General features: G+C 42.8%; 1 protein-coding gene across 2 annotated transcripts in view; it reads right to left on the bottom strand.

Annotated features, from left to right (window-relative positions):
- Positions 1–2,317: 2,317 nt before the first annotated feature.
- The window catches only part of KLHL4 (kelch like family member 4), a 76,361-nt gene continuing 64,958 nt past the window's right edge, over positions 2,318–13,720 (bottom strand). The window contains exons 7-11 of one of the 2 annotated variants that reach the window (XM_009090432.4): positions 11,538–11,762; positions 9,151–9,313; positions 6,259–6,471; positions 4,647–4,818; positions 2,318–3,918 (exon numbers count right to left, since the gene is read on the bottom strand). In XM_009090432.4, the coding sequence (XP_009088680.1) occupies positions 3,859–3,918; positions 4,647–4,818; positions 6,259–6,471; positions 9,151–9,313; positions 11,538–11,762 (833 nt within the window). In that variant the 3' untranslated portion in view covers positions 2,318–3,858. The remainder of the gene's footprint in view (positions 3,919–4,646; positions 4,819–6,258; positions 6,472–9,150; positions 9,314–11,537; positions 11,763–13,720) is intronic. The other variant, XM_018914437.3, reaches the window with a different exon arrangement.

Below are 13,720 nucleotides of genomic sequence, written 5' to 3'. Positions count from 1 at the left end.
GATTGGTATTTCAAGGATAAATATCACTACAAGGTGGCCTCGTGTTGGCTTAGAAAGAGCCAGGAATCCCCAAAAATTGTCACACAGCACCATCTTCTGAGCAGAGCCTGAACGGCAAACCGAGCCTGAGCCTCGCTCAAATCCCCGGCGCTCAGGGCTCTGCAAGGACTGGGGGATGAGAAAAGCTGATCCCATTTGCTGAGGAAGAGGAGTCATTATTAAGAAATGGGTCTGAGTGTGTCATGTCTGCCCCGAGTGAAAAATTAATGGGCAAACACCGAGAAACTCTAAGGAAATTCACACTGAAAAGTGGAAAACGTAGTATGTGTGACCCTGCCAGGGAGAAAATCTCATGTTACTGCCTGGATTGAGTAAATCCTTACCAAGTTCCTGTAAGCTCTGGATGGAGGCTTTTCACTCCTTGGTTCAATTGAAGTTGTGGTTTAGGGTGGTGGCTGTGTGTAGCTGTGTTATTCTATCAGGAATACAAATTATTTTTATTGTGACAGCTGTAAATAGCTCTAAATGCTTTCCTCCAAGTGTCACTGCTCAAGTTATGGCAGGGACTTTTCTGGGCTTATGTTCTTGGCCTAAAGATCTCCCACTGGACAGAGACAGGGTTAAGCTGCACCTCCAGCCTTTCCCAGAACTGGTTTCATGGGAAAGTGGTATCCATAAATCCTATTTCCATAAAGTGTCATTGCTGCTGCAGCTCATGTGGATATTATCACCCAAACCTTCAAATTCTCTTGCTTTCTTTCCTTCCACTTTCCTGTTAAGAGCCCAATTTCCTTTTGTGGAGTGCTGGTTTCCTTTCACATATTTTTTCACTGCTGTGCAAATAATATGGAAAAAACAGAACAAAACCCTTAAAGTTCAGTACTAAAACCACCACATCCTTCCCATCCTTTCCCTTTTCCCCTTACCTGTTTTTATCTTGGTGCTGTTCCCATAACAAGATGCAGCCTTAAACTCAAAATGGAAGCAGCCTGGCCACAGAAATGAGAGCATCTCATCTCAAACACACCCATGCAAATATCCCCGTGCTCTGCCTCAGAGGTTGTGCTTCATGCAGGAAGAGCTGCTGAATTTGTTAAACTGATAAATGGAGCTGCTTTCTGAAAGCTAAACCCATGACATATTTTTTCTGCCTTGTGTTATTTTTTACACAAGCCAACCTCACGACAAGATTCCTTTCGAGAGCTGTAAAGAAGCACAGGAAGTGTTCTAATACTCCTCCTGAGCCTTTATTAAATTACAGAAATGGCAGTGTGTATTTTTGAGAGGTATTTAAGGGGATTGTTTAAATCCAAGTGTTTTCCCTGGTTCATATCCTGTTTACTGATAGAGCATTTCATACAATTTGCAAGCTGAGACGGGGACAAAGGCGGGGGAGTGCTGTGTCACCTCAAAGATAGATTCTGTGTGTTTGGCTTAAGGTGCTACAGACCTGAACAGGTTTTTGGAGACTGGATCCTCTCAGTTGGCTCAGGAGCCATGGCTGCTTTCTCTCACTTGAGGCTTCTGCCTTTTTTTTCCCAAGAAAACTTCAAATTCCCTGCCAAGGCTCAGTGGGTCAGGCCCATTGGCATTGTCAGTCTGTCCTGATGAGCCTCTTGCCCACATGGCCATCAAGTTGCACACTGTTGGTATCATTTTAATGTGTGAATTTTAAAAATGAGCATTCAATACCAGTGTGCTCCAAACACATGAGGCTGTGCTGGTTCCTGGGAGCTGTTTTAGGAGAAAGGTATGAGTATTTTAGGAGAAAAGCATGGTTTAGAGCCTGAGTGAAAAGCAGCAGGGACCCTCTCCCTGCATCCACACAAACCCTTATTCATATAAAAGATTGCTCGTGGCTGTTGCAGGACCAGAGCAGAATGACAAAGAAGAGGGGGGAAGTGTTAGAATTATTGTTATTCATGATTAAGAGTTAGTGTTTGCTGCAAGAAGATGTTCTGGGTAGATGGACAGACAGCTCCCCTACGGACAGGGAGGGAGGAACAGCACCCACCTCCACTCCCCAGGGCCAGGGGCAGATCCTCTGTCTGTGCTTGGCCCCCTGTGTCTGCTCCAGGTCCTTGATCTGCTGGGAAATTACAACATTTCATGAGATTCTTCTGAGGTGACTTCTGGAACCCACCCGCTGGTTTAGGGCTCATCCCCATTTGCTTGGCAAGGGGATTTTTGTGCAGCTTTTGTTCTTTTAGAGTACAAAAATGAGATTGATGCTTCTGTGTCTTCTAACTTTGAAAGTATAGTCCAAATCTAAAATACAGTCCAAAATATAGTCCAAAATTTTCTTAGCAGAGAAAGTAAAGTTTATTTGACTGTAGCATGCCATATATAAACATAATTGATTTTTAAAGTTAAAAATGTTCTTTTTTTTATAAATATGCTTAGGAGATTTTTTTTCTTTAGAGGCATTCAATAGGTTTAATACTATAAATTTGTTTTAAAATAGCATATTGCTAAAATCTGAAACCACAGTATTCTATCAGGAAACTTGGCCTACACCACCAGAGATCTTTGTCTCTGTCCTGAATTTTCTGATACTGACAAAACAACAACATAACAAACACCGAGGTGGATACTGACCAAATATTGTGCTTTGCAGCGCAGAATATCTTACATACATTCTTTTTTCTAGAATACACTTTCAGCATTTTGAAATTATAAAAAAGGAAATTAAAGCAGAACAGTAGAAATTGGCACACAAAAAGAAAGTATCATGCATGTGGAATACCATGAGCTGTTCTCAGGTGAACCTTTTCCTCTTTGCTCTTGATTCTCATCATTCCACTAATTCCAGATAGAACATAAACAGGTTTACAGCAATGGTATCTAAAGTTACACAGTGGGTCTGGTTCATTCCTTACCATATTTCTACTGTACATGAGAGAAAGCTGGTAATCTTCAGCTGAGGTCAGAGATTGTCATATCAATATGATATAAAAATTCCATTTTGCAAGTTATATTCAAGGAATGTAATCATGTGATTGTTTTAAAATTGAATGCACGGTCATTATCCCGAGAATAGTCAGATTGGTTTCACACATACTGACAGATGGTTGGTGGGCAAAGAGAAATCCATGAGTAACCTGACACACAGAGCAGCTTTAAAATATCACAAATCTATGCACTGAAAATTATTGCAAATTATGTTTGCATTATGTTTTGACAAGAGAGATTTCTTTCTGCTGGCACACAATAGGATAAGGTACCTTAACCCTATATTGAGTTCAATACACTGCTAAAAATGCATATTCTGTCACAGGTCTAGCAGTGCTGGATGGCAAAGAACCAACAAATTATCTCCTTCTCTGATTTGATTTTAAAGTTAATTTAGGAGTTTAATTTCTGAATATAGAAATTAAGTTGTTTCTGCAGAGAATATTCTGTTGACAGTCATACTTAGGAGTAAATGTTTCTTTTTGTGCAGTTCCCTGTTGGAGGTGTTCCATAGTCATTTTCATCTACTTAAAATATAAAAGCTTTTTTTATAAACTTTAGCATTCCTGACAACATAGAAAGGAAAAAAGGTTTTGAAATCTTACACAGATCTCTCACTGTTTATAAATAACAGGAACAATTTTGTAACAAACCTGAACCATTCAAACATTTGAGCCATTTTACTGGGTTTTACATATTAGGCATAACAAAGTCATTCACTTCTGCAAACTTTTCTGATTTTTGTGATGCAGGAAGACACTTCTGTGCTGCAGTGGTGTGATGGCTCAGGGATAAATATTGTCTGTAAGGGAGGGCTGCTGAGGTGTGGGCAGTCTGTCCTGTCCTGGAAATGTTCCTTGGCTTCTGAGACTCCACTCAGTTCAGCTTCATGATAATTTACAGTCCTCAGGGCAACTTCACAACAACCACACATGCTCCAGCCCGGCCAATGTTGACAGGAACTTCCTAGAAAGGAAAAGGAAAAAGAAAAAGGAGGAAACATTTTTAGCAGCACCCTATGGATAGGACAAGAAATTACTTTCAGATTAATAGGAAGGATATTTATTTATTCAAACTGATGTCATGCTAAAAAATTAGGTTTAACTAAGGTGTGAAGACACAGTTTGGACTTTTTGGCAAAATTCAGTTACAGGTGTTTAGCCTGGGGTTGCCCCCTGACAGGTTCAAAGGCCTTCACATCCAGTGTTCCAAAACCAGGGACTGTGCTTGGTCCTCAAAACCAGGGGCTTGTTTCTGGTCTTCATCTAACATGAAGACCTTTTAGATGGCTGCAAAAGGATCCTGGCAGTGCAGGGATTTCCTCTTGGTCTCAGTGGGGAGGGCCATAAATATAAAGGTCTGGAGGTGCCTCCAGAAGAGGGTTTGGCTGACAAACACTCCAGATCTACCAACACTGAACCGAACACTTTAAACCCAAAGTGATTTGTGCAAGCTGCTTTGCTTGCCCATGCATTCCTCCACCCCTCAGTATGAAAAGTTTTGCGTGGTTATTTTGCAGAAGAGGGAGCTGATATTTTATTGAAGCCCACCTCCAGCACTGCACAGCTTTCCCTACATCCTGACGTGTCGCCGTTCCCCAAACCGGCGACAATTTCGCGGTTTTTTGGACAGAATCATTCCTAGCTGCAGGAAGAGCCCCCGCCCTTCCTGAGGCAGCCCTGGGTTGCCATTACCTCTGTCCACTCGTTGTTCTGAGCATCGTAGGACTCCACGGTGTCCAGGTAGGAGTGGCCGTCGTAGCCCCCCACGGCGTAGAGCCGGTCCCCCAGGGGACAGATCCCCACCGCGTCCCGCGGCACGCGCAGAGGGGCCACCGTGGTCCAGGCGTCGGTTTTGGGGTCGTACCTGGGAACGTGGGGATCACACTCAGACTAAGGCGTGGTGGGGACACATTTCAGGTTTGAATTGTTGATATTTGGTGTTTTCTCCTGTGTCGCGTGTCTGAACGGGTACAACTGAGATGTGAGTCAGTGTTGTGTTGGCTGGGAACGCCCTGACGAAGGCAGGGATGATGAGGAGGACTCCATGCTCCCAGAAGTCCAATTTATTACTTTATTATACTATAATATATTAAAAAATACCAAACTTAACTATACCTACAGATAATACACTTACTGAATGCTAAACAGATAATTATGAAAACTCCTGACTCTTTCCAGAGCCCTGACACAGCTTGGCCCCAGTTGGCCAAAGAGCCAAAACAACTCACACAGAATGCAATGGAACAATCACCTGTGGGTGAGCAATCTCCAAACACATTCCACACAGGAAAAGCAAATGAGATAAGGATTGTTTTCCTTTTTCTCTGAGGCCTCTCCGCTTCCCAGGAGAAAAATCCTGGGCGAAGGGATTTTTCCAGGGAAAGTGAATGCCTCAATTCAGTTTTTGATTTAGCCACTAGAGGGGCCTTCAAGCACACAGAAAATGCTCCTGTTTTCCCTTTTGGATTACAGTCTCTCCATTTCAATTACATTAGGACATCAATACAATTTAAACACAAATGGGACCTGGGGGTATGATAGCATGGCCACCAGTTGACTCAGCAAAGTTAATTTCAATATTTTCTTATTTCCTCCAGAAAACTTTTGGTTTTCTGTTTATTATCAGAATTAATGCTTTCAGAGAAATTTACTATAAAAGAAGTTAAACATCTTTTGTAGTAGCTCTAAGTTCCTCACATGAAATGCGTGGCAGCATCTTACATTAATATTGATTTTATTTCTGATTTATTCCAATATAAATTGCAGTGAATTCCAGGTGATTCCTGCTTTACCCCATGTAACTGGGAACAGAATTTGGCTGTTGTTGCTCACAACAGGGTTTAACACCTTCTCAGTTTTCCTTTCTTTTCCCCAAAATGACAAGACTTTGTGATATTTCTTACATTTTTACACCTTTTATTAGCGTCAGTCAAATTCCCTGAAGAACAACTGAAAAGTGTTTCATTCCCACAGCACATGGCACAGGCAGCCTAAACCTGAGTTCTGGCATTTGAGAAATAGGAAGGTCATAGGAATAGGAACATGTTTAACTTCTCCCAGTACTTCAGTTCCTTTTACCAGGCTCTTGGGTAGCTCAGGCAGAAGGGAGGAATTTGCTGCTGAGGTTTAATTCTTCTGTTATCACAAAAGGATTGAAAATCAGTTATTCCCGCTCAAAATATGATTTCAAAAAGGTGGAACATGTTTTAAAAACACAAGATTCCCACTGTGAAGATAATTTATTCTAGAATCCCTTCCTGGAATGTAAAGAGAAAATAAAACAAAAAGCAAAGTGCTCTCCTACCTCTCCACGCAGTCGGACAGGCGGGAGCAGTGGTTGGAAGCAGGGGCATCGTGGCCTCCCACGGCGTACAGAAACCCGTTGTAGGTGGCCACACCAACACCCCCCCTCCTCTTGGACATGGAGGCACACAAGCTCCACTTGTTGGTGTGGGGGTCAAAGCACTCCATGGATTTCAGGCAGGAGCTCCCGTCTCGCCCTCCGACCGCGTACAGCCTGGGACAGCAACCCACAAGCAGGAAAACAATTTCAGTCTTTACTCTCCCACTAACAGGAATTTTATCTGGCTGACTTCATTCAGAACACTTTAAAATTGCCATGATTTGCTGCACTCCAGAACTGCCTTTGCCCAAAGGCAGACATGTCAGATGTTTGCCACCTAACACAAAGCCATGTGAGATGGAGTCACACTCTTCACTTGCAGTGGAAGTGTTCAAGCAGCCACGTATGAAAATTGAGCTTAAAAATTCAAGTCAGGTTCTCTAAATGTGAGCCAATAGAAAGAGCTGAATTGAAAGATGCTGCATATGTTTGAAGCATATGGTGGCATTCCCTGGGACAGAGTATTCAACATTTTATCACATTAAAAGTTTTTCCCATTCAGTTAACTTTAATAACTTGAATAGGTATCAAAAACATATATAAAACATATGGTAAATATATTTTCCTCTGAGCCTGTATTCAAGAAAATTGGCTGGACGGAAAGGACCACCTTGTGTCATCTCGTCTGTTCAGCCCAAGGACACTTAGCAGAGATTTAAACAGCTGATGTCAGGGCTACTATTAGGAATAAATTGTGGTAATCCCTGTTAAAAAACATTGGGGAAACTTTTAGGAATAAATTGTGGTAATACATATTAAAAAATATTGGGGCAATTTTTAGGAATAAATTGGGGTAATCCATATTAAAAAATGTCAGAGAGCTGTGGCTTCTTGTCAATGAATTTTCCAAAGCCTGAACTTGTTTCTGGTCTCAAGCTGGCTTGGATGCTGCTGGACTAGGATGGGATGTAATTGAAGATGTGTCCAGGTGTTGAGCGTGCTGGTTTTTCTGCTCTCTTTCACACCTTTGTTATTGTTTTCTGCCATGAAATTTAATTTATTTAGTGCAGTTTATTAGAGACCTAGGGAAATGTGGAACTTGCCCAGAGTAAACCAGATCAGCTGAATTTCCTTTAGGAGTGCCTGTTTTATTCCAGAGACTTAAAAAGCTTACAGACTTCTCTGGTGCATATTTTAACTAGAAGATTCTTCCATTCACCATTAGAATAATCAAAAATCCCCTGTCTCTCTCCTAATGTTTGTTCCCTTGATAAAATTGAGTTTGTTTGTGCAGTTTGTTGTCTGATCCATACAAAACTTGGAGCTTGGATTCATTCTCTTTTCACATCATGCCATTGACACAGCCTGCTTGTTTGCACAGCTTTCACAGGGCAAGGAAATCTCTGTATACACAAAGGGATTGGTTGGGATCCTTTGTTTTCCACAAGGTTTCTACAAACACGGTGGTGGTTCCCATTCTCTGAGGAAAAGACCAAATATAGCATCATTGACTGATGTTTTCAATGGACCATTTCTTGGTCCAAAAGTGCTGCTCCACAGATATGCAAAGGCTTTTCTGGTGGGGTCAAACAGGAAAAAATATGGTGTGGTTTAGGGAAACAGGAAAAGGAGAAGCATTCTCTTGGTTGGAGCGTAGCAGTAGCACTGAGTGATGGACATTTGATCTCCTGGCATGCCAGAAATTACATCACCAGACTGACAGACGTGATTCCAGCCCTGCTGGAGACAGTTTGTATCAGCAGTGATTGAGAACAGAGTCAGGACCGGGCTGATTTCCTCTTTGACAAAGGGGTTTCCTGCATGTTGCTGCTCTGGAAGGCACAGGAGGAGTGTCTGGTGGAGTTTCTGCTGAGAACATTTCCTCTGAGGTACAGCAGGGACCTGCAGAGGCACTTCTGCCTCTCTTGGGCTTCTGAGCTACAATTTGAATTCTGCCTTGTATGAATGCAAACCCCCAGCTTGCATTAACAAATATCCCTTTGCTGACATTTCTGTTTCTGCTTTTTATCCTTCTCTCTTTTGGGAATTTACAAAGAGATCAGGGAAGCCAATGGCAAAGGTTCCAGGTAAATGCAGTTGTCTGCATGTAACTGAGTGTTCCCAGCCCCTACAGACTGCTAAGAGCTTCCCACAGGGTTAAATAAGAAATGTTGGCTCAAGCTGTATTCTCCATAACCTGAGGCTTTTTACAAGGTTTTTGTAAGATCCACAGTTGTCTGTTCCCATGTAAAAGGGCTTGAGTGGCTTTAGCATCTTAGCAGAATGTTTCAATGCATTAACACTTGATTTTGTGTATTTAAGCAAGAGATGGAGGGCAGAGCAAATGTGGATGGGATAAAATTTATAAGAGGCTGTTTATTCCATACCTAATTAATAAACTCATCTTCTTTCCATTAAGCACTTCCTACAGCTTTTAAAAAATTGGCTGTGAATTTGTATGGCAAAGAAAGGCCTTTGTTTCTGTACACATAAAGTCTATTTAGACACAATGATTTTAAGGTGTAAACATAAACTTGGAATATGTTTTTAGTAGCTGATTTTATATCCCCATATGCTACATTCTAGGTAAAATTCTGATGTGCATGTAATAACATTTCCACACTGCTATCATTTAAAAGGGCTGGAATGTTTTTAAAACCTGACTGCAAGCCCGCAATCAATTCACCACACAGCAGAGGAAAGGCTTTCCTTTCTTATTTTTACACATCACATTTTTCTCTTTGTTTCCTCGAGGTCATTAATAACCATAAGCCTGAAAATAAAATTCGAGAAGCTGCATTTGCAGGTAAGGAAGCAAAGGAGAGCCCAGAGAGAGCTTTTCCTGTTCCATACTTGCTGTTGAGGGCTGCCACCCCCACGGTGCTCCTCGGGGTGGACATGCTGGCCACGTAATTCCACTGCCGTGCCTGCGGGTCCCAGCGCTCCACTGTGTTCAGGTAGCTCCAGCCATCGTGGCCACCAACTGCATACATTGGTCCTTCCAGCATTGCCACTCCTTGGGAGAGAGAATTAGGGACAAATTATCTCTTGGTTTCAGCCACCAGCGGCAAATTCATCTCCTGCGTTAATTCCCTGGGTGCAGATAAGGAATTTCGGCTGGTATTGAATGATCTGAGAGCTGCCTTTTCATTTGGAAGAACAAACAGAGATAAACAAGCACTTCACATGCAGTGCTCTTCTAAATAACCATTATCTTTTGCCAGAAGATTAGAGGAAAGCTGCTTTAGTTCTGATGTTCTCTTCTTGGACTGTTTTCACTTTCACTTCTGGTGACCTTGCTCTTAAATAAATTTGAGCCCCAAACTGGGGAACGTTGTTGTTCTCCTACAAAAAGGCAAAACTCGAGTCAGGCAATGAAAAATATGCCCAAAACAACAACCTCTCCTAATTCTGAGCCAGCTGAAGCTCTGTAGTGCTGCCAGCACGAAGCCTGGGTGGGTGGGTAGCTGGCTGTCCTTCCCAGCAAGAGCACCACAACATTTTAATGCCTCCTGGATAAGAGCTGGCTCCTGTCTGCTGCCCTTGAGGCACAGGAGAGCCAACTTGGCTGTCCCTGCAAAGCTCTGGCTGGACAAAGCCTGGGCCATTCCTCCAGAGAAGGGCTTTGGTGCCTTCCCTTTGGGAGCTGCTGCTGCTCTTTGCTCCCTTTGTCAGCTGAGGCAAAATGTTTCAATCCAGCTGCTTAAAAGTTTTCTAAATCTGTCTTTCGGGACTAAAAATACATGGCCTGGTTCCTTCAAAAGCACCAACTGCACAGAATCTCCCTGAAGGCAATGGGGGCTGTGAGTGTGAGGCAGCTTTGGAAACCAGGCACAGACTGAAGCCAAACTTTGGGCACTCCAATTTATGGCTGTGACCTACTTGTTGGGGAGAATTATGCTCCTGCAGTCAGGAATTATAAAGATTTCAATGCAAATTATTTCATCTGTTTGGTCTTCTTCCCCTTTGCCACCTACTAGTATTTGGTTTCATAAATTTTGTGCTCAAGCTGGTAAGAACCCTCCACAACCCTTTCTCTCTCAAGCAGTGCAGAAAGTAACGTGGGCCACAATGGTTTGCCAAATAATTCTGGATCAATCTTCCTCTAATATCTATAAAAATAAAAATATTCTATAACATTTGAACTTACTGATGATTTCAAGCAATTCCTGTTTCTGTAACTTAAGAGAAGCCAGGTTTTTCATCAGACCTGGGATATATAAATTCAGAAATCATCCTCTTCCCTCCATTACAGTCTACTCATCTGTAAACTTAGCCTTATGTTTTATAGTTCTGGAAATAAATTCTAGATTTCATATTCATATTATTCCTTCAGTGTGAATAATATTAAGGATTATTTTGCAGTTAAAAAGAACTACTAAGCCACAGCAGAACTTTGTAAAAGTTCTTGTAATTACAACATTAGAACTGGTGAAGTTGTACTTATTTCCATGCACTGTTTTCTTCAGTGTGGGTAATGCCCTGATCTGAGTTAGAGAGGTGGTTGATACACCTTAATTAATTTATTTAAAAAATAATAAAATCAGGTTTTATTGTATTGTAAACATATCCCTCGAGCATTAAATCATGTGAAACATTGATTATTTTCACTATAGCTCAGATTCTGGAATTTCCTACCAGCAAAATTAACCCTGGAAGACCAATGCTAGTTAGGTGGATGTCACTGACATGTTCTATGAAAAATCCTTTCCTTAGGATTTTTCCCCTCCTGAGAAGCTGAGAGGCCTCAGGAACAAACTGTAAACAATTCTTATCTGCTGCTGTGGGATGCAACGGGGGAATCTGGGATTGGTCTCTGTGGTTGTTTCCAATTAAGGGCCAGTCACAGATCACCTGTCCAGCTGGTCTCGGTCTGAGACAAGACTTTGTTATTTATTCCTTTTCTATTCTCAGCTTAGCCTTCTGATGAAATCCTTTCCTCTATTCTTTTAGTATAGTTTTAATATATTATCTATCATAAAATAATAAGTCAAGCCTTTTTATACATGGAGTCAACTTTCTCATCTCTTCCCTCCTCCTGGGACCCTTGTGGACAATACCACAGTGGATACTAACAGAATCATAAAATCATGGCAATGGGCAAATCTCTCTTTGAAAAGCATCCTCTACCAACATTGCTGCGTGTCACTGCACGCTGTTAGGAGTTCCCTCAGCAGTGCTGGAGGGGATCAAACCCCCCTGTGCGTGCTGAGGGTTTGCAGAGGCAGAGCCCCTCTTACCCAGGCCGTGCCTGTGCGTGGACATGGGGGGCATCACGGTCCAGGCCTTGGTGAGGGGGTTGAAGCACTCGACGATGTTGGAGGTTTTGAGGCCGTCCCTGCCCCCCACGATGTAGAGCTTGTTGTCAATCACCGCCACCCCAAACTGCAGCCGCCGCCCGTTCATGGTCCCAATCTGGATCCAGCTGTTGGTCCTGAGGTCGTATTTCTCAATGGTGGTGGTGCCTGTGACAAACAGAGACAGCCGTGGAGGGAGCAGTGCCCAGCCACCAGCAGCCAGCTCTAAACGTTATAAATTCAGTTATAAAATACTGAAATTTTGTGTGAGAGGTTTTGCTGTGAACTTCAGCTCTCGTGTGAAGCCAGTGAGAAGCTGCATTAATTGCATGCATGGCTGGCAAGTCTGTGAGAACATTCTGGTGGCAAGGAATGGAGAATTAAACTGTGGCAGTGTGGCATTCACATTCTCTGGAAAAATCCCTTCGCCCAGGGTTTTTCTCCTGGGAAGCTGAAAGGCAGCAAGAGAGGCCTCATAGAAAAGGAAAACAATTCTTATCTCATTTGATTCTGCTGTGCTGTGCCCATGTGGAATGTGTTTGGAGATTGTTTACCACAGGTGATTGTTCCATTGCATTCTGCTGGGAGTTGTTTTGACTCTTGGCCAATCAGTGCCAAGCTGTGTTGGTGCTCTGGAGAGAGTCAGGAGTTTTCGTTATTATCTCTTAAACATTCAGTAACTATCTTTTCTGTATTCTTCCATATAGTATAGTATTCTTTCATATAATATAGTATATTAAAGTAATAAATTGGCCTTCTGGCAACATGGAGCCCTCCTCATCATTCCTGCCTTCGCCAGGGGTGCCTGAGGATTTACAGTAAGGCAATTTTTGTAGCACTGCAAATTTTGGAGGTGAGTTAAATCTGTTTCTTAAATACTATGAGAGTAGGGGGTTTGTGGGTTTGTTTTGGTTTGTTTGGTATTCCTCATGAATACAGTACCTCACAGCAACCTACTCTTTGACCACATCTGTGCCTGAAGTGACATTAAACCCAGACTCCATGTATCTGTCTGAGGAACTGGACAAGCATCCCCAGGGATCCTGTGGGTATTTTCCCTTTTAGGATGGAGTCAGGCAGGAGGCAGGGCTGGGTGTGAGTGCACACCTGGTTCCCACAGGTGTCTTCCCTGGGGCTCTCCTGTGCAGCAGCCCTGCAGCAGCTGCTTGGCTGCTCTAACACACCAGCCACATTTTCCATCTCCTTCAGGCCACTGGCCCTGCACTCCCATTTTACTGAAACCCTTCCTAAGGCAGGAGTTCTCTGCCATTCAGCCTGACACTTCTCCACACCCTGGCTCCCCTCACCACTCAGGAGCCACAGATGCTCCTTTGGGAGCTGCTGAGCACAGCGAGGCCACAGCTCAGAAAGATCCAAGGCAGAATTGCCACTGCACCCTGGAGCTCAAATTCAGCTCAGTCAAAGGCAACCAGGTGAGGAAAACAGCTGATTTCTTGTTCCTTGGCTGGGATTTGAGACCAGACAAGTGGTGTTTTGGAGATAACAACAGGCAGTTTGTGGCTAAGAAATTACTTTTACAACAGGAAAACATCCATGCAATAAAGCAGAGAAGAAAGGCAGGGTTTGGTTTAGAGATCTGTTAGAGATCACCGGATGTACTCCAGAGATTCAGTGAAATTAGAGTTTATCTCATGCTGTCTTTTCCCTTATCTAGATGTTTTTCCACATGCATAGGTTGGGAAAGAAACCCAGCTCCATCTGCAACAAAAGAGAGAAATTCTGCTTCCTCCCCTTTATTCAGAGCAGCTGGGTTTCTTTGCCTGCTCTTTCCATCTTGTTATTCTGTTTGCTGCTCTTTGCTTTGATTCTTTCTCATTTATTCTGTGCTAAGACGTGAGTGCCCCAAAGTTCTACACTTCAAAGGAAATCTCTCACACTAACTAAAACACAGGGAAAATGCAGTCAGGTTTGAGTGTGTTCAGCCATACCCTGTGGGCTGCAATTTTTACAGAAGCTCCAAGATTTGAAAGTCACAAAACCTAACGTGATTCAGGCACATTCCTGTTCTTCAAAATTCCAGCCCAAAAGCACCTCTTTGATCTTCTTTTGATGGTTGGAATTTGAGGTTTGTCCTGGTATCCCACCTGAGATAAGCACAAAGGCAA

Source organism: Serinus canaria, chromosome 4A (assembly GCF_022539315.1).
Source record: "Serinus canaria isolate serCan28SL12 chromosome 4A, serCan2020, whole genome shotgun sequence".
Taxonomy (NCBI): domain Eukaryota; kingdom Metazoa; phylum Chordata; class Aves; order Passeriformes; family Fringillidae; genus Serinus; species Serinus canaria.
This window is presented reverse-complemented; position numbering and strand designations above follow the sequence as displayed.